This window comes from Diuraphis noxia, unplaced genomic scaffold (assembly GCF_037042655.1).
Source record: "Diuraphis noxia isolate RWA-SAM2 unplaced genomic scaffold, SU_Dnox_SAM2 contig0004, whole genome shotgun sequence".
Classification (NCBI taxonomy): Eukaryota; Metazoa; Arthropoda; class Insecta; order Hemiptera; family Aphididae; genus Diuraphis; species Diuraphis noxia.
The window spans coordinates 17,935,356-17,962,291 of NW_028301714.1; the positions used below are offsets into that span (position 1 = coordinate 17,935,356).

Sequence of the window (26,936 nt, forward strand, 5' to 3'; positions counted from 1 at the left end):
TCATTTGACAGAATATCATTTTGGTTAAACGACCCAGCAGATATGTCGAGGACATAATATATTCCAGGAGCTATTTCTATATCGCTAGTATTGCCTAAAAAAAAAAAAAATATATATTAAAATGTAGGATATAATAAATGGTTAAAATAATAAAAATCTTACTAGTCACATTGCATAGCCCTGCATCATAGCATTATCCAGAATCTTAACGCACATATCATCATACCCATCGTTAAAATCTCCGTTTGACTCATCAGACCTATTCGGAGTGATCTCGATATTATCTTGAACGCGAGCAGCAGCTTGTAAAATAAATATTAAATTGAATTTTTGAAAAAAAATATATAAATTAAAATAAACATACCGTGAATGTTTTTCATATGTCTGCTCAGATTAGACTTGGTACTTAACGTATCATTGCAAATAGAGCACGAAAAGCGAATTCCTTGGTGTATGATTTTGTGTCTGAGCAAACTATCTTTACGCGTGAACGTCGACGGGCACTGGTCGCAATTAAACATGTTGATTAAAGTATAAACATTTAAAAAATTAATAACACTGGGAAATACTCGAAGCCGAAGCGTATACAGCGGTTTAAAACGTACTGAAGGACTGTGGGTTCTTTTTAGAATTTATATAGACGAAATATATCGGTTTAGTGGAAGGTAATAATATCGGTTTTAATGTATTTTTCACTAATAGGTATTTTAATTTCAAAAAATTTAATATATCCCATCTAATGGCAGGAAATGTCTCCTATTGTTAAGATGGTGAATTTATTAGGATGCTTAGTAGTTTTGTGTGCGCAGATAAATGGTATAATATGTATTGTCCTTTAAGTTAGTAGTCGGAGGTGACTTCAACGCCTGGAATGTGGAGTGGGGATCTCGGTGCAACAATCCGAGAGGCGAGCTTCTTGCCGATCTGGTTGCTAGCCTGGGACTTACTCTATCAAACACTGGAGACACACCAACATTCGCCAGAGGTGAGGCAACCTCCATCATTGATGTCACTTTATCCAAAGGCGTTGAGATCCACGGCTGGACGGTTTTGGATGAAGTGAACCTGAGCGACCACGCTTACGTGACCTTTTCTATGGACCCTCCTCCAGTCGATCCCCACCCCGGCTGGCCTCAGGCAGAGGTCATTGCCCCCTGGGCACCCAGGATGGGCGCTGAAGAAGATCAACATTGATGCATTCTACAATCATGTCAACGCAAATAGTCTAGCTCTCCCAAGAATACCTGTCGGAGTCAAACAAGTCAAGGTCTATAAACTTCTAAAGGCCACCAAGAGGATATCTTCGGGAAAAGCGGGAGGGGCTTCCGGCATCCCTAACGAGATCCTCAAGAAGATCATACAAGCTCGTCCCTCGTCCACGCTGAAGATCTACAATAAGTGTCTTACCTCGCTTACTTTTCCAGCCTGCTTGAAAAAGGCTAGATTGGTGCTGTTACACAAGGGCCCGGGGAAACCAGTGGAGACTCCTTCCAGCTTCCGACCCATCTGTCTCCTCGACACTCCGGGAAAGGTTTGGAGAGACTCCTCCTTCAGAGGTTGGAAGATCATCTGGACTCTAGATACTCCGGTCGGGCTCCAAACCAGTTGGGGTTCAGAAGGGGCATCTCGACTGAATCTGCGGTGGAGGTCGTCACCAGACTAGCAAAACACGCTGCCGAGGGCAACCACATGCAGGTGGAGCTTTGTGTGCTGGTCACCCTCGATGTTAAAAACGCTTTTAACTCTCTCCGCTGGCCGGTCAATGATAAGGCACTAAGGAAAAAGGATACTCCTGAGTACCTGGTGCGTATGATTCGTTCCTGGCTTTCGGACAGAGAGTTACTGGTAGGAAACAACAGGGTTGCAAGAACTGTGACGTGCGGCGTTCCTCAGGGATCGGTCCTAGGACCTACCCTTTGGAACATTGTTTATGACGACCTGCTCACCATGGAGGTCCCTCCGGGTGTCCAGATGATCGGCTTCGCTGATGACCTCGCGGTTGTGGGATTGGCTAGGACAGGCGAGCAACTTGAGGATCTAGTGAATCCCGTACTGGACCAAATCGACGATTGGTTAGTGAGGCATGGACTACAACTGGCTCACCAAAAGACAGATGCTGTAATGCTGACGAAGAGATGGGCCTACAACCCTCCCCGCCTCAGCATTGGAGGTCAGCCGATCGACCTAAAGAAGCGCCTTCGGTACCTAAGAGTCATCCTTGACACCCGTCTTTCCTTTGGGAAACACGTTGAAACGGTCGCCAAAAAAGTGGCCACATCGGCGGCAGCTCTTTCCAGGATCATGCCTAACATCAACGGGCCTGGTCAATGGAAGACAAAACTCCTGGAATCTGTAGTCGAGAGCCAGCTGCTCTATGTCGCCCCGGTGTGGGCAGCTACCGTCAGCGGCACTGCTAAATCCATCAGAAATCTTAGGAGACCGCAGAGGGTGGCCGCCCTGAGGGCTATCAGAGCCTACAGGACGGTCTCGGACGAAGCCGCCTTCCTATTGGCGAACATGCCACCAGCTGACCTTATCGCTCGGGAGAGGACGAGGAGAAGGAGAAGGTTCAACGACGCACCGATCCCAGGAGAGCTACCTGTCTCCAGAAATAGGATCAAGAATGAAGAAAGGAAGGCTACCATCGTAAGTAGGGGGAAATAGACAGTTCAATCACACAATAGACGCTGGCCCCCTGGTCTCTGCTGGCCCTCTAGCCCTCCCGGCCGCCCGGTCGCGTACGTGTACGAGATATTTATTACCGTTATCACTTATCATGTTATCAAATCCGGTCGCGTACGTGCGCGAGATATTTATTACCGTTATCACTTATCATGTTATCTAATCCGGTCGCGTACGTGTACGAGATATTTATTTCCGTTATCACTTATCATTATTACCGTTATCATGTTATCACTTATCATGTTATCAAATATAACCGTGCAAGTATACAATTGATATATCACTGGAAAAAAAACTACAAAATAACTGGCCGGGATTCGAACCCTCGCCTCCACGTTAATACATTGACGCACTACCCCATTAGGCCACATGACCACTTACACCCTTGGCATTATTTTCACTCTATTAACTAGACGAGAAAATATATTTATTTTAATAAAATTATAATATAAGGTTTAATGTAAAATATAAAAATATATAGTATCAAATATAACATTAGGGTTAGTGTATCAGACAATTGTATACGTTAACGGACATGTAGTAACATGCAATATCCCTGCAGAGACATGCAGATGTTTCCCCCACCAAATAATATTCATTATTAATTAATACCATAAAATGTTTTCATTCGCTCTGCACCCACCCGGTTTGATACGCGCATGCGTACACAAAACCGGAATGCCCTATGTATTATAATATTTTATCGGCGCATGCGCTCAACAGTCACCTAGCCAATAAAGATATTCGTTATACATGTAATAGAAAAGTAGCCATAAATTAAAGTTTGAAAATAACACTCTTTACCGTAGTCGTCTCTTTATGTCAATGGAAATTTATTGGATGTGACCGATTTCTATGTAGGCGGCTAAGCCTGCATTGTCCTTTGGCGGCATATACCCTTATTCTTATATTAGAAAGTAACACTCTTTGATTTTACCGTTATAATGACCCTTCCTTTTACCGTTATACCGCTTTCTTAGTCGTGTCATCCTTTGGCGGCAGATCCCTTTTTATGCGCACAACAAATCTACTCATATACGCAGGCGTATTTTATTAACGCATGCGCACAACAAATCTACCCCACCTAGCTATGTATAAAGGCTTCGCACGAGCCGTCGAGCATTCAGTCTGCGTCCGGCCTTATACGATACTTCACTCGTTGCCATACTTGGAGTTTTTCTCGTTCCTTTTACATTTTTAACGTTATTTTATAACAAGTGCGTTTATTAACATGGCTGGTTCAATCGCTGATAACTTAGCTGTATACAAGAAGACCTTCAAATATGTACCGCCAACACCACCAGCCGAACTTCTTGAAGCAACCAATTTCACGCTTGATTTTGTGAGTCGCAAGTTTATCCAAATTGGTATTGACCCGACATATAATTTCAAAGTCGTTTTGCTTATAATAACGCCATCATGGTTCCCAGTAGTATTATATTATATTTTAACATTGTTTTTATGTGTTAACATTTGACAGATATTCAATTCAGGGTTATAGATTACATTGACACGAATAAACAAATTATTCGAGTGATATTTACAATATATACATGGTATTATACAATAAAACAAAATATATACATGGTATTTTACAATAAAACAAAGCTGGTGATAATGGGTTTTGGTGGGCAGCTGGGTGACAGTATTACTGTCATTTCACAGTTTGGATCAGCATAACATGACTAAAATAAAAAATATTTTTTATTAAATATTTCTATGAATATAATATATATATATATATTTTTTTTTAATTACCTCTTGTGATTTTTGCGCCTTCCGATTTTCCCAATTTTCGGCCAACTGTGTAACAGCATATATCTGGATTTGCCTGATAAGATTTGGAGCAGATTTCACGATCCTATCATCCCGATCGAGTTGCATGTTCTTAATGTACAATTTCCTTTCTTCAATATTTTTCGGTGGCGATTTTTCTCGAGAACATTTCTCTTCAAGGTACGCACCAAACTGATTAATTTGTTTTAAAATTAATGGGACTGTATATACATCTTTTCGAACGATGGCTTCAAAAATAGCATATTCTAAACGTTGCAGTTGAAGAAGATCTGTACGATTTAGAAGAACTCTGCATCCTTCTACATTTTTCGATTCCATCACTAATACATTTTCGCCACCATACACCATACTAGATAGTTTAAATATATCGGTTTCGAAAAATGTAAAACGCTTGTACCTTTGTGGTTGGTCCAATATGAACGAAAGGATATGACCCATAAAATCCAATATCTTCTTTAATAAGTCCGGTGTAATTCGAACATAACGCGATGGCGTTATTATAAGCAAAACGACTTTGAAATTATATGTCGGGTCAATACCAATTTGGATAAACTTGCGACTCACAAAATCAAGCGTGAAATTGGTTGCTTCAAGAAGTTCGGCTGGTGGTGTTGGCGGTACATATTTGAAGGTCTTCTTGTATACAGCTAAGTTATCAGCGATTGAACCAGCCATGTTAATAAACGCACTTGTTATAAAATAACGTTAAAAATGTAAAAGGAACGAGAAAAACACCAAGTATGGCAACGAGTGAAGTATCGTATAAGGCCGGACGCAGACTGAATGCTCGACGGCTCGTGCGAAGCCTTTATACATAGCTAGGTGGGGTAGATTTGTTGTGCGCATGCGTTAATAAAATACGCCTGCGTATATGAGTAGATTTGTTGTGCGCATAAAAAGGGATCTGCCGCCAAAGGATGACACGACTAAGAAAGCGGTATAACGGTAAAAGGAAGGGTCATTATAACGGTAAAATCAAAGAGTGTTACTTTCTAATATAAGAATAAGGGTATATGCCGCCAAAGGACAATGCAGGCTTAGCTGCCTACATAGATATAGGTCAAGTCCAATAAATTTCCATTGACATAAAGAGACGACAACGTAAAGCGGTATAACGGTCAAAAAAGGTATCTGCCGCCAAAGGACAATGCAGGCTTAGCCGCCTACATAGAAATCGGTCACATCCAATAAATTTCCATTGACATAAAGAGACGACTACGGTAAAGAGTGTTATTTTCAAACTTTAATTTATGGCTACTTTTCTATTACATGTATAACGAATATCTTTATTGGCTAGGTGACTGTTGAGCGCATGCGCCGATAAAATATTATAATACATAGGGCATTCCGGTTTTGTGTACGCATGCGCGTATCAAACCGGGTGGGTGCAGAGCGAATGAAAACATTTTATGGTATGACTGGGAAAAAAAACTATAAAATAACTGATCGACACCCTCTTATAACATTAACCCACTAGGCCACTTAGCGTTATTTTCACTAAATTAAGTAGGTAAATATATTTATTTTAATTAAATATTATGTATAGTATCAAATATAACATAAGTTTAGTGTAATACGCAATAATATAAAATATATTTTATGTCTCTCGAAAAATGGAGGCGGCTTTTTTCAAAGGATTATCGAGAGCGTGACTCGTCCTTCTATAATCAGACAATTGTATACGTTAACGGACATGCAATACACCTGCAATGACAGGAAGATGTTTCCCCCACCAAATAATATTCAATGTTCACGTTTAATACCATAAAATGAATTCAGTCGCTCTGCATCCACCCGAGTGTTCGTACGTTCGTATCGTTTTCAGTGTTTAAAATTATTTTTCGGTGTTTAAAATAAGTATGGCTGGACCAGTCGCAAATATGGCTGATATTTGGAAGAAGAAAAATTTTACATATGTACCTCCAGCACCACCCGCTAATCTGATTGACTGCAGCAATTTTATACTTGACTTCACCGGCCGTAAGTTTTTGAATGTAGGACTTGATCCTACCGACGAATTCAATGCCATAGTCCAAATAATAACACCATCGCGGTATATTAATATGCCAGCCGACTTTCTAAGACGAATATTTTCACTCATGGGGAATATTTTATCTTTTATACTCGAGCTACCTCAAAAATATAAGCGAAATCTGTTTTTGGAAACAGAAAGTATTTCACTATCGAGTATGGTTTACCAAGAAGAAAATGTGCTGGTCATCGAATCAAAAACACAAGCCGGATGCCGAGTATTGCTAAATCGTTCAGATTTAATGAAATTGCAATATTTAGAATGGAGTATTATCGAAACAGTCGTTCGAAAGTCAACCATCATACGACCAGTCGTCTTAAAGCAGTTCGAGGCTATTGGTAATTACTTAGACCAGGAATTTACCAATGTGAAATCGTCGCCGAAAACAAATGAAGAAATGAAAATTTTTATCAAAAATTTAAGCGATGATAAAATTATTGGATACACTCCTAAAGAAGTAGACATGAATTTCATAAGCCAGATCAAAATAAATGCCACTAGTCAATTAGCCGAACATTGGGCGCAACGTTGGAGCGGTGGAAACTCACCAGATGTAAGTCGTTATAACTTATTCACTCGTAAAAATATTTAATGTATTTTATTATTTTTAGTCACACAGTAGATCAATTGATTTACCGGTGTCACCAAGCTTTTCTCTTATATCCAGCATGGATTCATCGGAGAACCCTAAACTTAATCAATCAAAGGTAATTAATAAACATTGCTTTGAGATAAACAATATATAATTTTTCACTCGCTGCATCATATTGACGACTCACAGATACCAGATGGGGTTGACGTAAACGATGGACCAGATTATTTCAGTCAATTCAGGGAATCATCTCTATTTATTACGCCGCCACCATCAACATTCGCCGAACACCCAACACCAGTGCGCAAGGTTAAGCGGCGACTATTTTAATTTTTTTTGTAAATCATTTTTTTTTTTTGTATGTAAAATAAAAACAAGCGTGATACTTAAAACAAGTTTTTTTTTTTTTTATTAGAAATTAAGGTAATATTTACAAGGTATAAAAATAATTATAAGATATTTAAAAATAATTACAAGGTTTACAATTTTCTAACATCGCCGCTAAACGGATTGTAAGTTATAATCTGATCATGTAGTATTTGAGTTTATCGTGATAAACAAAGACTGTGAACGCGACAACGGTCGATATCGTCATGGATTTGACACATTCGTCGTTATATAAAGTGTTGTTATTGTAGAAATGCTTCATTCACAGTCATTGCTGCCAGTGGTGATGTACTAGGAGAATTGATCAAAGCCAAAGAAAATATTAAACGCAAGTATACAGCATTAAAACATGGAAAAGCCGATATTCATTCATTAGTATCGGAAACGTTAAGGTTAGGTTAGGATACATTAATATTATAAATATAATGTTAAGTATACTCAAGATATTCAATTCAGGGTTATAGATTACATTGACACGAATAAACAAATTATTCGAGTGATATTTACAATATATACATGGTATTATACAATAAAACAAAATATATATATACATGGTATTTTACAACAAAACAAAATATATATATGATACTTTACAAAATAGATTACAATTTATATATTATATAAATTACAAAATATACATGATATTTACAATAATTTCAATTGTACGTGTTGTAATAGAAATATATCTCAAGAGTAATATAACAAACTATATACAGGTTGTAAAATCAGGTTATGAAGTGTAAAAGGTCTCTCATTAACCCTTTCTCTTCCTCATTCCAGTTTCCTTCTTTGTCTAATTCAGGCCAATCATCTCTCCTATAAAATTATAAATATTATAAGTAAAATAATTTATCATAAATTTATTTTAAATTTACTTTAGAGAGTAATGTCCGTGAGCCAAGGTGTGGATTTTATCTTCTAGGATAACTCTCTTATCATCAAAGTTATTGAACGTTAATTTGTTTGATTTTATTGTCATCAGTTGATGCTTGAAAGAGCGGATGGACACATTTTCTCTCCTATTTTCCCCCTCCTCATCAAACAAACACTTTTTATGATCGCTAAACGTCATATGATTTTTTACAACATGCTTTCTTATTCCTTTGGCTTTGATCATCTCCTCGCCATTTAAAATGTACGAATATGACTTTGCTCGCAGCGCACAAAACTCAGTCATTATGAGCCCACCCGTCTCATCGGTAAACAGACCTGGGATTTTTTTGCGTTCGGCAATGAAACATGGATGGTCCTCCGGCAAGTTGGAAGTATCCATTCGTTCGAGCAAGTTGTTATTATTTTTAAGGTCTTCATAGAAATCATTGGTTTGGATAAAATAGACCAGTGAATCTATAAAATATATATAAATTATTACTAAATATATATTGAATTAATAATAATAAAAATAATACCTGTATCTGTATACATGAGCTCAATTTTATCTCCATAATGTTTTTGCATTACATTGTAATGGTAATCGTACATCAAACTTTTGCTTATATCGAGGACTGCGAGACCTGTGTATAAAAAAAAATCACAATAATAACTTTATATCTAAATTATTAATAGAAAAATTACCAATATAAATAGGTTTATTAAAATTAATGATTTTTTTTTCTAATGATACGGCATTCAGGTTTTCAGAATACGTAGTGCAGTGTTTAAAAGTCGATCTGTTTATTAATTTCTGCAAACGTCGGTCACACGATACAAGCTCCATATCCATACGTTTACGAACGTTTTCCATAGTTTTTCCTACATTAAAATCGGGTTATAAAAAATGATAATTAAAATAATTATTATTTATAATAACATACCGAATACAGCATTATTCATCAATTTGAAGAAATCCCGCTCAAATTCATTTTCCGCCTTCTTCCTCATACTTGTGTTTAATTCAATATATTTGGCAAGCCAAGGTGATTGTTTGAATTGAATAACTCTATGCACCTATAGTATAAATGTTAATAATTCTATGATAAAAACATGAAATATAAAATTTACCTTTTCAACTATGAGGCCATTGTTCAAAGCTTGCTGGACGTTACGATAGTGAACAATATAATTTTTTTTCGGTTTAAATGTCGCCATGAGTTTTTGCACTTTTGAGCCTATTGGTATAGTGTTTTGCGGTAAAAATGGCATGTCATTATGCTTATGATGGAGTTCTTGTGGATAAGCTATATCGACTTCATAGATCCGTCCTATGGGGGAAGTTGCGTTTAAATCAGCTAATCCATCGAGAGACGGTTTAACCCACTTGAAGCCTCCATAGGGCATGAACTGCGTCATTGCCCAGCCATAAAGATTGTTGCCTAAAGTTTTTAAAGTATAAAATGAGCTTTATAATAACAATAATAATGTATAGATAAACTTACAATCCTGATAAACAAGCCAAGACTTCGGGTCTGCCGGGTTATAATCAGGTGTTCTCTCATTGTTAGGTTTCGCGTACCGCATGCTGGCCTGTGTAAGTCCTCCACGAATACCTAAAAATTTTCGAATACGTCTGTCAGAAGCAAGACATCAATTTTCAAGTATAGATCCGAATACTCTCCCAGTGTTTGACAATTGAAATGACTCCATACATCTTTAGCAAACTGATATTCAGTATCTTTTATATGTTCTTCTGTCAATATGCTGTAAAAGTCCTCTATTGCAGGTAAAGTTGTTTGTTCTAGCTTAGACCAATCATCGGTGAAGTCGTAAGGATAAACACCCTTACGGGTGACAAGCGGAAAATCTTTATTGGAAAAATGTTTCATGGTTATGCGAAATTTGTCCATGTTTTGTGTTTTTAGATTGACTGCAAGAGTTGACAGGCTTGTAGCCATAAATCTAAATGTATCCACGAATCTGATGGTGAAATTATTGCTTATGTATTTCGAAATAGTGATGAATTTTTCCTCGCTGTTTGGAATAACATTTATTCTATGCGAATCATAACCAAGTTCTGTTATTATAAAATGTGCATCATAGTTGGAAAGATTATGTAGGAAAACTGGTACGTATTTCGGTTGTTTAAGACTTAAATTACATATATTGCATAAAGTCTGTCTAAACTTCCCGGTCAGGTGGTCGTGATCGCGAATACGGGTGAGGTTATTAACATCACATTTGCACAAATTACATGTAAAACATGATATGTGTCTGGCCGTATCTTCATCAGTCATGGTTAAGGGTATGTTCGTCGCCAACAATTTTTCTATTTTCTCGCTCACATCGACAACACTTTCAATGAAATGCTTTGCGACATCTTGCTTGTTCTTGCTACCGCGGTAAATTACGGGTTCGGTTGGTACATCGAATTGTTTTAGCAGCTCTAAGGCCGGGCGCACATTGAGACGCAGGCGACGCAGCACAGTGTAGGGCGACGCAGGGTAGGAAAAACTGCGCTACCTAAGTGAGCGCATATTACTATGCAGTTCTGACGTTTCACCGCCTAATATCAGTCACGAGCATGAGCGTGAGCGATAGTATGATGGCCGAAAATTTAATAAATTTAAGTTCTGAATCAGATTCTGATGACGAATTTGATGAACTTATTTTGTTATATTCGTTAACTAAACAAAAAAAAAACGTGGAAAAGTAATTTTATGAAAAAAAGACAAAGTCACGGTGAATTCAATTTGTCGTCGGAATTTTCTGACAAACAATTTTTGAACTACTTTCGCCTGGACCGAAATCAATTTAATGAAGTTCTTCATTTAATACGAGATACTATTTATTCATTTGGATGTAATGCTCAAAAGCCGATTGAACCCGAAGAAAAACTGGCAGTCTTTTTAAGGTAAGTTTTTTAAAGTGAATTTGAAGTTTTAACAATAAAATTATAATAAACAATAATTACATTATTACTATACAATAAGGCCTAAGCATTGCAATTTTGTAAATTTTATTTTAACAACAAAGTAAAGAACCCAAAATAAAAACACGATCCTTTAGTTAATGATTTTATGTTATATTAATATGGTAAATCATATTTATTAATCTTCTGAAGTAAATTAAAAAAATTATTCTGTATAAGTCAATACTTAATATTATAATATTAGATAACTAGAAATAATAACTTGATGTAATAAAATTAAAAAAAATTATTCTGTATAAGTATTTATATAATGAACAATATCATCTTGGTTCTCAACATTTTCAGAAACTGAACTGTCGCGAGAAGTACTTGCACATGAACTTTCTCCGTATGACCACGTAGAAAAAGACTGAGGTTGACTGTAGATATTTTGTTGTATCTGTTGTGAGTGAAGTTCTTGAAAAGCATTATTTTGTTGAGAATTCAAAAGATCAGACTCTACTTGCGAAACAACTTCAAATAATTTATTTTTTATAGTAAGTTGAGACGCTGGTGGCATTTTATAAGTAGTTTGGTACATGGACATAAAGAAATGGTAAAGCGGATCATTTGGAGTTTTGAGGTCTACCAATTTTTGGCGTTCAATAGATCTTTCTTTGGCTCGTTGTTCGCGATTCGCTATAGACTGTTGAATTAAGGTGCCTATATCATTTTTTTTCATTTTTTTCTGTGGTTCTTTGAAAGTAAATTTCCTTCCAGCTGACGAAGGAGTATCTTTTAATTTTTCAACAGAATCTTCTCGTTCCTTGTTGCTGCGCACTTCATTATCTTCTTCCAGTTCATAATTATTCTCCAAGATTGGCGTCTGCTGTGTCTCTAAAATTTGACTAACTTCAGTGTCTGCATTGTCAGATTGTTCATCATCACTGTCAACTATATTGGCACTTCGCTTTCTGTTCTCCATGTATGGCAACAAAAACTCCATTTGTTTCTGGAATTTCCACTGTTTAACTGTCTCAGCTCCAGCTCCACTTTTAAACATTTTTTTTTGCCTTCGTAGAGCATCTCTGTGGCAGTTCCTCAGTTTGGTCCACATGGTTTTCACTGTTTCACCTGTAAAAACAATAAAATATTCTGAGCGGAGCGACTGACCGACCGTTTTCACTCAGAATCGTTTTTTTTATACAATGATTATATTATATCATTGGATTCAAATTTAACACTTGATAATGTATTGTTGTACTTGTATTTAAAGTAGTTAACCGAAATTGTTTAACTGCAAATTTCACATCTCTTTGATTAATAGTAGTAAAATGTAAAAATAATTTTATTAAAAAAACTGTTTTCCCTGTTGGTTACAGGTATTTAGCTTCAGGAGATAGTTACAAAAGTATAGCATATAGTTATAGAATGGGGGATCGAACTGTCTCAAAGATAATAAATGAAGTGGCCACTGCTATATGGAACAACATGCAACCAATATATTTACCAGAACCCACAATGGAAATGTGGAAATTGATCGCAAATGATTTTGAAAAGATATGGCAGTTTCCACACTGCATTGGCGCTCTAGATGGCAAACACATTGTGATTAAAAAACCACCCAAAAGCGGAACTTCATTTTATAATTATAAACAAACATTTTCCGTGGTTTTAATGGCAATAGTTGACGCTCACTACAAATTTATTAGTATTGATATAGGTTCTATGGGAAGATTCAGTGATGCAAATATATTTTCGAGTGGTGCGTTAGCAAAAAAACTTAATAAACAAACTTTAAGACTTCCACCACCAGCAGCTTTAACCGATTATGACCAAATATTACCCTATGCTTTTGTAGCAGATGAAGCGTTTCCACTAAGTGAAAATATTATGCGACCTTATCCAAATAGAAGTGTAACAAACAATTTTCAAAATAAAGTTTTTAATTATAGACTTTCTCGAGCACGGCAAACTGTTGAATGCACTTTTGGAATCTTGGCATCACGATTCCGAGTGTTTAGAAGACCTTTTGAAACTAAAATTGAAAGTGTTGATAATGTTGTAAAAGCAGCTTGTGTATTACACAATTTCTTAAGAAATGAAACAATAATTTTAAATAATATGCAAGGCGATAGTAGTGAAAATGAAATGCCGGAAAATCAATTACTGCCATTAACCAACAACAACACTAGAAGTGGATCAAATGCTTTTTGTGTAAGACAAAAGTACACAGATTATTTTAACACAGTGGGAAGCGTACCATGGCAATCGGATAGTGTTTCTAGGGGTAAATACTAACTACTTTTATTTGTAAAAATGTTGATATAATATACACTCTATAAAAACTATTTTATTTGTTTGTAATTTTTTTTTTTTATTATTATAATGTTCTACTAGGTATAAATTAATTTTCCACAATATTATAAACTTTACATTTCTATGAAAAATAAATACGTAAATCTTTACTTGTAATTACTGTTTATTAAGTTCATTATTATTAGTTATTACCTAATATATAATAATTTGGTATTCACAAATCAGTTGTAAAATAAATTAAAATCATCATTCACAATCAAAAAAAAAAAAAGAAATGTAGTATAGTCATACAGAAATTTGTGACAAATATTGTTGATGTATAATATGATGTATATAGGACATAAGTATGTATAATACTATAATGTATAACCATGCGACGAAAGTGAATTTCCTATTTTAAATTGTGTGCGCCTGCTAATCAAATTATAATTAAACCAAGATAATGTTTAAAATTAGATAAAATCAAATCACATAAGTGAGTTTTTGTAAAATATCTTATCTGTACTTGATAAGTTTGTCGACATTTATAGATTTCAATAGTACACCGAACACTTTTCATCGTCTAGACAAATATTCATATTTCATATCTATATTACAATTTATACGTCGAACATTATAGCATGTTAAATGAATAAAAAAAATACCTACGAGTTTTCATAAAAAATATTGACTGATTATGGTATACTATTTTACGTTTTCCTGACGATGAAATTTCAACAAGACCCGGGGATCTAACCAGTTCCATACGCATTTTTTTCGTCTTAACAGCCGACACGGTGTTTGCGGTGGAAACGCGTTTGCCATTAGTCATAATTGTAAATGAATCTTTAAAAAAAAAAAAAAACCTAATTAATATCTAATGAAAATAAAAAAATCTAGCACGAGTGACATTTCTTTAACCTTCAGTAGGTCGCGCGGTTTATGAGTACCTATTCCGTCGCGCGGGGTAAAAATTTTCCTCGATTAAACATAATATACTTTTCTAACATTTATTTATTTGAAATTAAATTTTTATTGTATATAACAAAAAAAGAATACGAAATATAATTAATACTTTTAATTTTACATTATTTTTTTTTTTTTTTTTTTGTTTACTTATTAGACAAATAAATGATAGGTATAATATTTTAAACTAATTTAAGAATTATTAACATTATTATTTTTCACATCTCACTAAAACACTCTGGACATACTTCTACTAAGTGGTCTCTACATATAAGTTTTGCACAATTAGTGCATACTTTTGTTGTTTTTCTATCACGTTGGCGGTCACAAAATTGACATCTTCCTGACGCTCTTACCCGTTGCTCACCTACTTGTAATGTTGGTTTGTAACCATAAATATTTAGTCGCGTTTTAATATTTTTTGGAAGTGATAGTATTGTTGCACGATATTGTAACTGTTCATCCATTAGCTGCTTTGCTAATATTTTTAAAAATTGAAGACGAGTATATTTAGTTTTACTGTTTTCGTGATATATAACTTGAGCATTTACCGCACCGATATTCAAAATTGAATAAAATACTGTAAGTGGCCATCTATTACTCCGTCTTGCTACTGTATAGTTTTCTGTCATCCTGTCCATATTATCAACTGCTCCTTTTGTGGCATTATAAAATGTTATAATTTCTGGTTTTTTTGCTAAGCCTGAACTTTGATCTATGGTATTACTACTATGCATTGTTGACAAAACTAGTACAATTTTATTTTTTTTCGGCATATATGATACTATTGACATGTTGTTCTGAAATCCGAAGTAAGAAGAACAAAGTTCCCTATTTTTAGTAACAAGAAATTCTTTTGGAATCTCTCTTTTATTTTTCTTTATTGTAGCTACTAATGTAAGATTATGATTTTTCAAAAGTTCTTCAGCTAATGATACACTCGCAAACCAATTATCTGCCGTTATATTTCTACCAGTTTTAGATATTGGAGACACTAACCGTTTTACTACTTCACTTGCAGAATTGTCGATTGAAAATGGGCCATCTGGCTGCTTGCCTGCATAAATTTCTAAATTACTAGTATAATATGTAACATTGTCACATAACGCGAAAATTTTAATGCCGTACTTGGCTGGCTTGTTAGGGATGTACTGCCGAAATGAGCACCGACCACGAAATGATTGTAGCTTTTCATCAACACATGCGTATTCTGATATTGAATATGATTTTTTACAGTTACTGACAAAATTTTCAAAAATCCACCGAATATGTGTAATCTTATCTATTTCTTTTCTTTGAGTACGCCCACGAATATCATCAAACCTTATACATCGTAATAAAAATCGAAATCGTCTTTCTGACATTACGCAAGCAAATAGATCTGCTCCGGTTCCATCACTTTGCCACAAATCTTCCGAACTTCTATGAGAACATTTCATAGCCCCTACCAAAGAAAAAAAAATGTAAAATAAGATAACTACGGAATAATAAAGCAATTTGTATGTATATTTTTATATTTCAGTATAATATATTTATATCTCATTTTTCCGAATAATGGTATGTATACAACGACGAATCGTAAGATTATTGAAAATATCAATTATTATTTTTATCATTCTATTTTTACCGTTTACATAAATCTAATAATAATATATTTTATGGCAGACCAAAAATAATGTTACTCACCCGTCATGTATAAAATTCCAATCAATGCTTTTATTTCTTTGTAGTCGGTATCCGATGCATCACGTTCGCGACTATAACTTGCACGCGCCTTTGATATATATATATATTGGTGCAATTTACAATTGTATCTAACATGGGTTTTGTAAAAAACACTTGCCAGCATTCAAGAATATTTGTTTTATTTTTAATAGTTGGAGAAACACCTGATTTTTCCGTCACATAATTTTTTTTAGACGTGCGAACTCTCTGGTTTGGCGCACGTTTATTCCACCTAGTTCCATCTTTCCCAATGTAGTATGGCAACATTCTCATGCTAAGTGGTAACTCATCATCTGATTCATGGTAATTATCATCGTTTATAATCGCATTATCTACGAAATTATATTCTGTCAGATCTGAGTTTTCTTCATCAGAAATATCGGATTGTTCAGTATCAGTGTTATGATCTTTTTGTAAAATTTCAACATTATCCTCTTCTTCGTCACTTGAGTTTCCTCCCCAAATATCTTCATTATCATCGAAATCGTCAATGAACGCTTCAATTCGTCGACGTTCTAATTCATCCATTTCCAAATATAATATAATAGTACGAAAAAAATAAATACTTATTTCGTCGCGCGGGGTAAAAATTTTCCAAACTCAAATACACACACTTCGAACGCTGGTATTGAACGTACTAACTGATAAAACGTTAAACAAACTTAATATTATCTACTAATGGCTTATAAATAGAAGCTAGATAAAATCCCAACACTCTCATACCAACTTAAATAATATTAAAACATAGTTTAAAATTAGTGGGGTAATAAATTACCCCGCGCGACCTACTGAAGGTTAAAAAAAAAATTTAACTTGCAACTGATTATTAAATTAACGGCAAACGTTTTTATGTAATTAATCAACCACGGCTTTTAAAAATGAATTAATTTACGAAGGATAAATAAAATAAAACTAACCTGTATCCTCCAAGTCCAGAGTTTTATTCATCACGGTAATATCATCATTGAAAGCTGTGTTTGATCCGCCGGCCGCGATATCGGGGACAACAATTTGAGGTGCGATCTGGATATATGCTTGGTCTTCAATACGAGGCGCGAACTGTATAACGCTTGGTCGTGCTGGCTGATCTATGATCGGTGCAGCTGGCTGATCTGTGATCATACCAGCTGGCAATGGTCTGAGGTGAGCTTGAACGTTGACGATACCTTAGGGGTAATAATAATAAATTAATATTGTATAAAATAAAACTATATATTTTTAGTACATACCATGAATGTTCTTACGATGCCTATTAAGATGCGACTTATCGTTGAATGTCGAAGGGCATGCAGTGCACGGAAAACGTACACCTGCATGCTTCTTTTGGTGAGCGACCAAATTACGTTTTGCGGTGAAAACCGACGGGCACTGCACGCATTGAAACATATTTTAATTTAACAAGTAATAGCGAAAGAAAAAAATAAAAACACAAAGTTTTAGGAGCAAATAATGCTTAAAAATTAAAGCGCAAAGAAATTAACACTTGTAAAAATATTTTAAAGACTGAGAGAGAGTAAATATACATGAACAACGGTTTAACACGGACTAAACGGAAAATCAAGAGCCTCTTCAATTTATTATATGAGATTTTAGGTGGGAATCATTTACAAAAAGCAATACGGTAGGCGTTAACAGAGAGAGACTTTGACCATATATGGTCACGATAATCCTTTGAAATAGCCACCTACCCTCAACCACCATAGAAATCGATCACATCCAATAAAACAATAAATTATCAATGACAGAAAGAGACGACTAAGAAAGCGGTATAACGGTAAAAGGAAGGGTCATTATAACGGTAAAATCAAAGAGTGTTACTTTCTAATATAAGAATAAGGGTATATGCCGCCAAAGGACAATGCAGGCTTAGCCGCCTACATAGATATAGGTCAAGTCCAATAAATTTCCATTGACATAAAGAGACGACAACGTAAAGCGGTATAACGGTCAAAAAAGGTATCTGCCGCCAAAGGACAATGCAGGCTTAGCCGCCTACATAGAAATCGGTCCATCCAATAAATTTCCATTGACATAAAGAGACGACTACGGTAAAGAGTGTTATTTTCAAACTTTAATTTATGGCTACTTTTCTATTACATGTATAACGAATATCTTTATTGGCTAGGTGACTGTTGAGCGCATGCGCCGATAAAATATTATAATACATAGGGCATTCCGGTTTTGTGTACGCATGCGCGTATCAAACCGGGTGGGTGCAGAGCGAATGAAAACATTTTATGGTATTAATAATGATTAATAATGAATATTATTTGGTGGGGGAAACATCTGCATGTCTCTGCAGGGATATTGCATGTTACTACATGTCCGTTAACGTATACAATTGTCTGATACACTAACCCTAATGTTATATTTGATACTATATATTTTTATATTTTACATTAAACCTTATATTATAATTTTATTAAAATAAATATATTTTCTCGTCTAGTTAATAGAGTGAAAATAATGCCAAGGGTGTAAGTGGTCATGTGGCCTAATGGGGTAGTGCGTCAATGTATTAACGTGGAGGCGAGGGTTCGAATCCCGGCCAGTTATTTTGTAGTTTTTTTTCCAGTGATATATCAATTGTATACTTGCACGGTTATATTTGATAACATGATAAGTGATAACATGATAACGGTAATAATGATAAGTGATAACGGAAATAAATATCTCGTACACGTACGCGACCGGATTTGATAACATGATAAGTGATAACGGTAATAAATATCTCGCGCACGTACGCGACCGGATTTGATAACATGATAAGTGATAACGGTAATAAATATCTCGTACACGTACGCGACTGGGCGGCCGGGAGGGCTAGAGGGCCAGCAGAGACCAGGGGGCCAGCAGAGGCCAGAGGGTCAGAGGGCTAGAGGGCCAGCAGAGACCAGGGGGCCAGCAGAGGCCAGCAGGGCCAGCGTCTATTGTGTGATTGAACTGTCTATTTCCCCCTACTATCGTAGAATGGCAGACGAGGTGGTCCAGTTCAATCAAGGCCGCCTGGACTCGCCGCCTCATCAACGATCTGGTTAGGTGGTATAACAGGACGACTCCAGTAGTCCCCTGGTCCTACCACATGACACAGGCGCTCACTGGACAAGGCTGTTTCCAGTTCTACCTCCATCGCTTCGCCAGGGCCGCAAGCCCAAGGTGTGTCCACTGCCAGTGTCCCTCAGATACAGCAGAACACACCTTGTTCCACTGCGAGAACTGGAACGGTCTACGAACCGACCTCTCTGAGCGCCTCGGGCATCCACCAACAACAGCTGATGTGCCCGACATACTCTGTGGTCCTCTACTCGAAGACCTGCCATCAGACGGCCATCAAAGGGCGTTTGTACTCTGCGATGCTGAAGAGACTCTCAGACTCTTCTACAAGATGGTGGAAAACATTCTCACCGTCAAGGAAGAGGAGGAGAGGGCTCGACAAGCCACAGGAGCTGAAAGATGAAGTCAGTACGGGATTCGAAAGCAGCGGGCTAAGCCGGCTTGAGAAGATGTCATCAGTACGAGATGTCTAGGATGGTTAGTCCGGTCCGAGAAGAGGCGTCAGAACGCGATGTCTAGGGCGGCGGACGCGGTCGGTCCGAAATGAAGGGATAGAAATATTTTAAAAAAGTATAGTGCTGTAAAAAAACTGCTGTGAGGGGATATAGCGGGTTAATCTTGCTTGTCCCTACTTACGATGCATTATTTCGTAAAGTCATAACAGGATTGGGGCATTCGCATATATACCAGGTTACTGAGGTATAGGTACCTCAAAACTGTTATGACTTTTATAAATAAACGATGCTGCATGGGGGCTAAGCAATGTGAAAACAGTTCGGCCTCCATGCAGTGATTTAAACAGGAAAAAAAAAGGGTGCGGCAGAGCCGACTGACGAGTTTTGATGGGTTATAAAAAACGAACAGTAAAACTTAGAGAAAAAAACTTTTTTATTAAAATAAGTATTGAATCCCATTTTTAGAAATTATTGTTTGAAAATTATATCTCGAAGATGGCGGCCGTCAGCATCAATACACTGTTGTAGACGATCTCTGAAGCTCTCATATGATTTTATGTTGTGATGTTGGAAACTTATCTGCAGCATAGGTTGGAGGAAATGGCTGAAGACCATGATTTAGAGAATGTATGGTTTCAACAAGACGGGGCTACAGCACACACAGCTCGAATTTCACTTGGTGTATTGCAACAAATGTTCCCTGGGCGGTTAGTCTCTCTAAGAGGAGACATAGGCTGGCCAGCACGGTCTCCAGATTTAAGCATGTGTGATGTTCTCTTCTGGGGCTACCTTAAGGATAAGGTTTTCAGACATCGCCCACATAACATAGAAGACCTTAAACAGAAAATCACCGAGGAAATTGAAGCCATACCAGTCGAAACGTGCCGAAAATCATATGAGAGCTTCAGAGATCGTCTACACCAAAAAATATTCAGGAACTAGTGGAATACCTAAAATAATTCGGGACCCAATCAGTATAGTACCTATAAAAATCCGGGACCCAACTAGTATAGTAACTGCGATTAGCCCCTAATACTCGGAACCCAATTCGGATGCGCCATATCATGATTGTAAGTATAATTTTATATCTGATTTAATATATTATTTTAAATTCCAGGTAACAACTTGTATGGTTACGCAATATCACAATTCATGCCATACGGAAACCTTAAGTGGGTTAAACCAAAACTATAGGGCTTTAATGATTTACACAACAAATCACCAATCGGACCGATATACGAGGTTAATATATCATATCCAAAAGCACTTCATGACAAGGATAATGACTTGCCATTCCTACCGATAAATAGTATTCCACCTGGGTCAAAAGTTAAAAAAACGTCTAACGACTTTAGAATCAAAGAAAACTATGTGATTCATTACCGGAACCTACAGTAGGCCATAGCCAACGGACTCATTGTGGAATAAGTAACATATTTATTTATAACTTATTTTGTTTAATTATAGGTTCACAGAGTTGTTCAGTTTAAACAGTCAGACTGGCTTAAAAAATACATAGATTTAAACACTGAGATACACAAGAAAGCGAAAAACGAATTCGAAAAGGACTTTTTTAAATAATGTTGTTTTTGATATATTTATTTGTAATATATTTTTAATTCTTTTACTGACATTTTCTGTAACGTTAAAGGGAAAATTATGGAATCTGTAAGACGGAGAATCGGATGAAACTTGTTTGTAGTGAAAAACGTTTGCAAAAACTCATAAACCGTACAACATTCAAATACTGTACTACATACGATGAATCTCTCAATGTCGTATCACTGGAAATTAAAATAATTGAATTTTCCAAGCCTATTTATATAGGTAATAAACACTTTTAATTTAGTATTAATAACTATATTTTTAATATAATAATTTTAAACAGGATTTGCAGTGTTGGAAATTTCTAAGACCGTCATGTATGATTATCATTATAATGTGATGAAAGCTCATTATGGAGATAAAATTGAGCTCATGTACACAGACACAGGTAAATATATTAAAACTACTCTCTTTTTTTTATATTAATAAATAAAATTATTCACTAGTATATTTTATCTAAACCGATGATTTTTTACAAAGATCTGGAGAATTATTCCAATTTACTTGAACGAATGGATACATCTGACTTACCGCAAGATCATCCGTGTTACATTTTCAAACGAAAGAAAATTCCAGGCCTGTTTTCCGATGAAACAAAATCAGAAGTAATGACAGAGTTTTGTGCTCTCAGAGCCAAGTCTTATCCATATAATATCAAAGGCAAGGAGAAGATCAGGGCGAAAGGAATCCGTGGACATGTGACATGTGGTCAAAAACCATATGAACTTTAAAGACCATTATCGATGTCTGTTTGGTGAAGCCGGCGTGGAGGTATATAAAGAAAATGTATCGATACGTTCGTTCAAACATCAATTGAAGACCATCTAATCAAGCAAATTAACTTATAATAGTTTCGATGATAAGAGGGTTATACTTTAGGATAAAATACATACCTTGGCTCACGGACATTGTATATTTTAATTTAACTTACTTATAATATTTTTAATTTTTTAGGGAAGATGAACCCGTAAACGATTGGCCGGAACTCGATTCTTAGGTGAATGCTGAAGGAGTAAAATGGGATGAACAAAATAAAGATTTGATGAGAGCGCTTTATACATCTAACCTAACCTGTACATATTGATTTTTGTAAATATTGATTAATGTATATATTTTCACCTTCTTAGTATATATTTGTGTAACATATAAACTTGTAAATACTCTAGCCTTTCGGTAGAATTTTTGTAATCATGTATAAATAAATATAAAATATAATTATGTTTATTAATTGTAAATAATTTTTCAAGAATTATTTATAAACCATTTTCTTAACAACTTTATGATATATATATAATACTTACTATATAATATAAAATAATTTTTAATTAGACTCAATCCGAAGATAGTGGATACTTCACCAATCAAGACTCACTGACAAATCGTTCGTTGTCGCCGGATGCTTCGCCCGATATTTTTTCAGCAGATGAAACAGTAAGTTGTTTATATCAGTAAGTCTATAGTTTTTTAATCCATTACATAATCTGCTTTTAGCGGATTAATAGCCCATCGCCAAGACCGCCATCAAGTCCCGTCATAGATTTTAGCCAGTGCGGACAACGATTTGTGTTCTCACCAATGAGCCCTCTTGTGAGACGGGATCCTCCCATCAGATATTCTGAGATGGTAAGTTTTAAATAAAATTATTACTTAAACTCAATATAATATAAAATTATTTTTTAATTAGACTCAATCCGAAGATAGTGATCGAGAGTCTCAGATAAATCGTTCGTGCTCGCCGGTTCATTTGGATGCTTCGCCTACAACACCGAGACCATACACGCTGAATTTGATAGATGCCCTGGAATTTTCTCCGTCACCACCACGACAGTCACAGATAGACGAATGGCTTCGATCTACTCCATTGTCACCAAGTTTGTTAGAGATAGTACCTGAAAGTGACTTGCTCATTTTCGGGAGGATATTATACACATCCCAAAATGAAACTAGTTGGGCAGAGGATGGCTACAATGATATCCTGGCCTATCATATGTTAGCCAATGAGGACAAGTGGTACAATGACGGGGCTGATGAGGTCTTGAACCTGCATATGGATGCCTTTGAAGACCTCGAAGGTGAAAACTAATTTTTTTAATATGAAAATATTATATTTTATACTATGATTGTGTATTACACTAAAACTTATATTATAATTTTATTAAAATAAATATATTTTTATTTTTAAATCTCGTCTAGTTAATTTTATATTTTTAAATCTCGTGTGGATATATATGATAAGTGGTAACATGATAACATAATAACGGTAATTTGTATTTTATTAACATAAATATATTTTTAAATCTCGTGCAGATATATATGATAAGTGATAACATGATAACGGTAATAATTATAAGTGATAACATGATAACGGTAATAATTATAAGTGATAACATGATAACGGTAATCGCACACGTACGCGATCTTGCTCTGGTGGGGGTGGGGGGTTAGGTTAGGTAAGGTTAAGCTAGCCTAACCTTACCTAACCTAACCGGTAAGGCTCAGAGACTTGTATTTTATTACAAGTTAAGGGTATAATATTGACGGCAATGTGATGACGTAAATAGGATATGCGTTCAGTGTATTTTATTACAAGTTAAATAGGACAAGTTTTAACATAAGAGTATATGTAGTGGGGTGGCGCAGTGGTATATGGGACGGCTTGCCGAACTGAGGGGATACGTGTTCGATCCCCGGTCCGGTGAAAAAATGTTTTAACTTATTTTCCCAGGGCGGCTATATGTGTCCGCGGGGTAACGGCTGTATTGGCTGGGGGGAGGTGGGGGGTATGTCGCGCACGTGCGCGACCGGTGGTCGGCGGCGGGCTCAGGAGGGCTCAGGGACTAGGACGGCTCAGGGGCTCAGGCATCAGAAAATACATTTTTATATTACTAACCACTCATTATTTCAAAAAGTATCAATCTTTTTGAAAATATTTTTTTACAAAGTTTCATGTTGTTAAAAAAACAACGTTTTTATGAAAAAATTATATTTTTTATCCTTATAACTTTTTAAGTTTTTTACTTTTTTAAATGGCAACCTAGAGTTTTAATTTCATATTCCAAAGCAGAATATTTTTCTAAGTATTTTGATACGTAAAAATCGAATTTTGGACGAGTAGTTTATGAGTTATAAGTATTTAAAGTTGTGACAAGCGGAGTAGTGGACAAACATTTTGCGGGGTAACCCCGTACCACTCCACTCCGCCAATCTAAACTTTAAATACTTATAACTCATAAACTACTCGTCCAAAATTCGATTTTTACGTATCAAAATACTTAGAAAAATATTCTGCTTTGGAATATGAAATTAAAACTCTAGGTTGCCATTCAAAAAAGTAAAAAACTTAAAAAATTATAAGGATAAAAAATATTAAAAAATTTAATTTTTTAATAAAAAAAGGTTGTTTTTTTAACAACATGAAACTTTGTAAAAAAATATTTTCAAAAACATTGATACTTTTTGAAATTAAAGTTAATTAACGTTTACCTATATGAAAATGTTCAAAATTCGGAAAATAATGTCCTACATTCTAAGGTTATCGTCGGTATCGTAGTCTCTAGCCTTCTTTTATCCTTTTATTTAGAACGCCAATCCCATTTCATGACTTGATGTATCACGAACTAAAAGAGTTAATAAATATTAACATATTATATACCAATATTGGAATACTAAGAACAAATGATTATTTAAACATTTATTTTATTTATTTATTGATAACTACTGGATGTTACACGGACATCTGATAAATGAAACAAAAAAAAACTTGTTCTAATCAATATTAAAAAATAATAAATTTAGTATGAATAATAGACACTTGTTCTGTATTTTAATTCTAAAAATTAAAATACAGCACAAGTGTCTATTATTTATATGAAAAATTTTTTTTTTAGAATATAGATTAGAACAAGTTCTTTTTATTTAATTTATCAGATCTCTGTGGGACACAATATAAAAACAAATAGTAAAAACACGTTGATAATTAATAATCCAATGGTCTCGATGATTTGTCATCTTCAGTTTTTAATAAAATCTTCATTCAATGCTTATATTTCAATTCCTATGATATATCATACATATCATTAATATGGTGTTGGACGACTAAAATATCTATCAGTTCGGGTATCTTTAATGAATGATTCTTGAATATCCTTATTCTTTAACATTGTACGTCAGCAAATGTTGCAATGAAAAAAAACAATTAAAAACAAAAGTCAATACACATGACTCACATATTATTTTGTTGTGATATAAAATATTTAAAATACAAATACCCAATATAATGGTTATATTTAAATATAATTAAATGTTTTAAAACACCAATTGCATGATAGAATTCTATCATATATCAATTAGTGTATTTTGTAGAGCTTGAAATCAATTTTAAACATCGATAAGTAAAGTTAAGATTTAAGAATCATCTACGAAGGACTTTCATTGAAAGTATGAACAGACATCAAAATTTAAACCGTAAAAATGTTTAAGTTCTATTTTGTTTGAAAAAAAAACATAAGTTGAAAATTCAATTGAACATCAAAAAAAAGATTTTATACACTTTGTAGAACTAAAACTTAAAAAATTATAAAATCAATATTATTATTCTTGATTTATATTGGTTTGAAAATTTAAATAAAATATGTCATTCTAATTTTAAATCCTGATATTTTATTTAAAAAAAATATCGTGTTATAATCATATAAAATTCATAACATAATGAATACTGAATAGCCAGATATAATACCGATAGATGCTTATTTTTATTTTTTAAAATTATAATTAAAGATCGAATTTAGTTGTATTAAAAATGTCAAAATTGCATAAAAATATATACTTTGATATTACAATGAAAAATATATTTAAGTTACCTAATATAATTTAATATAATTTAAAATATATAACTATTAATTATTATTATATAATAACACGATAAACAATAACAAAATGAGGAATTATAAATAAATTATATTTTAAAATTATAATATATTATGTGAATTGGAATGTGAGATTTCAAGTATAATATTATTATAGTATGCAGGCGAGTACCCATGTAAGAAATAAAATAAAAGGGACACGTCAATTATAATATGTGATTATTATGGCTTAATGTACATACTATGCAAATATAAAGTGAGAATTGTTGATACCAAAAAATTTTAAAAAATAATGAGTTATTGTTGGTCAGATGTTAAAATTTAATCGACACTTCATTTCAAAGCAAAACATTAATTCTGTTCATATTTAGAAAATTAGAAATATCGGGAACTACATAAGTATTTTGTATAGTATTATCAAACGTGTTGTACTTAAATGAACCATAAAAAATGAAATATAATAGACATGATGGTTACATTAGAAATATTTAACTATTTTGGGGACAGTCTATTTGCTTATAAGTTATAAGTTATAACTTATACTTTTGAAGGGATATAAGTGGCAGGGGTGGATCCAGCCCGAGATTATGGAGGGGGGTGAATATGTCACATACAAAATAAAATATAATATGTGGGCAAGCGCGCATATATGTGTTCAAAAATATCTTACACGAAACAGTTATGTTAAATACTT

At 34.7% G+C, this 26,936-nt stretch overlaps 6 protein-coding genes across 6 annotated transcripts; 3 read left to right on the forward strand and 3 right to left on the reverse strand.

Annotated features, from left to right (window-relative positions):
- The first annotated feature begins 3,913 nt into the window (after positions 1 to 3,913).
- LOC107171807 (uncharacterized) lies at positions 3,914 to 7,892 on the forward strand. The gene is made up of 6 exons (XM_015522061.2): positions 3,914 to 4,049; positions 6,478 to 7,064; positions 7,123 to 7,218; positions 7,293 to 7,412; positions 7,519 to 7,526; positions 7,742 to 7,892. The coding sequence occupies exons 1-6, from the start codon at positions 3,914 to 3,916 to the stop codon at positions 7,890 to 7,892; spliced, it is 1,098 nt and encodes a 365-aa protein (XP_015377547.2).
- Positions 4,390 to 5,212, reverse strand: LOC149055796 (uncharacterized). Its single transcript, XM_089225552.1, has one exon. The coding sequence runs from the start codon at positions 5,152 to 5,154 to the stop codon at positions 4,390 to 4,392; it is 765 nt and encodes a 254-aa protein (XP_089081678.1). The 5' UTR covers positions 5,155 to 5,212.
- On the reverse strand, positions 7,593 to 9,998 carry LOC149055797 (uncharacterized). The gene is made up of 7 exons (XM_089226606.1): positions 9,866 to 9,998; positions 9,492 to 9,802; positions 9,305 to 9,437; positions 9,066 to 9,242; positions 8,900 to 9,004; positions 8,366 to 8,837; positions 7,593 to 8,306 (listed from the first exon to the last, which is right to left on the reverse strand). Exons 1-7 carry the CDS (start codon positions 9,945 to 9,947, stop codon positions 8,216 to 8,218), a joined length of 1,371 nt encoding a protein of 456 aa, XP_089082732.1. The 5' UTR covers positions 9,948 to 9,998; the 3' UTR covers positions 7,593 to 8,215.
- A 1,363-nt stretch (positions 9,999 to 11,361) lies between these two features.
- Positions 11,362 to 14,414, reverse strand: LOC149055798 (uncharacterized). The gene is made up of 2 exons (XM_089226607.1): positions 14,242 to 14,414; positions 11,362 to 12,408 (listed from the first exon to the last, which is right to left on the reverse strand). The coding sequence occupies exons 1-2, from the start codon at positions 14,402 to 14,404 to the stop codon at positions 11,582 to 11,584; spliced, it is 990 nt and encodes a 329-aa protein (XP_089082733.1). The 5' UTR covers positions 14,405 to 14,414; the 3' UTR covers positions 11,362 to 11,581.
- Positions 14,415 to 19,075: 4,661 nt separating this feature from the next.
- Positions 19,076 to 19,735, forward strand: LOC149055799 (uncharacterized). Its single transcript, XM_089226609.1, has one exon. It carries the CDS (start codon positions 19,346 to 19,348, stop codon positions 19,718 to 19,720), a length of 375 nt encoding a protein of 124 aa, XP_089082735.1. The 5' UTR covers positions 19,076 to 19,345; the 3' UTR covers positions 19,721 to 19,735.
- Positions 19,736 to 21,239: 1,504 nt separating this feature from the next.
- Positions 21,240 to 22,956, forward strand: LOC107169203 (uncharacterized). The gene is given in 8 exon segments (XM_089226608.1): positions 21,240 to 21,354; positions 21,424 to 21,599; positions 21,661 to 21,765; positions 21,858 to 22,072; positions 22,074 to 22,148; positions 22,332 to 22,450; positions 22,707 to 22,808; positions 22,869 to 22,956. Coding segments are annotated over 6 exon segments (582 nt in total). The 5' UTR covers positions 21,240 to 21,352; the 3' UTR covers positions 22,341 to 22,450; positions 22,707 to 22,808; positions 22,869 to 22,956.
- The last annotated feature ends 3,980 nt before the right edge of the window (positions 22,957 to 26,936 follow it).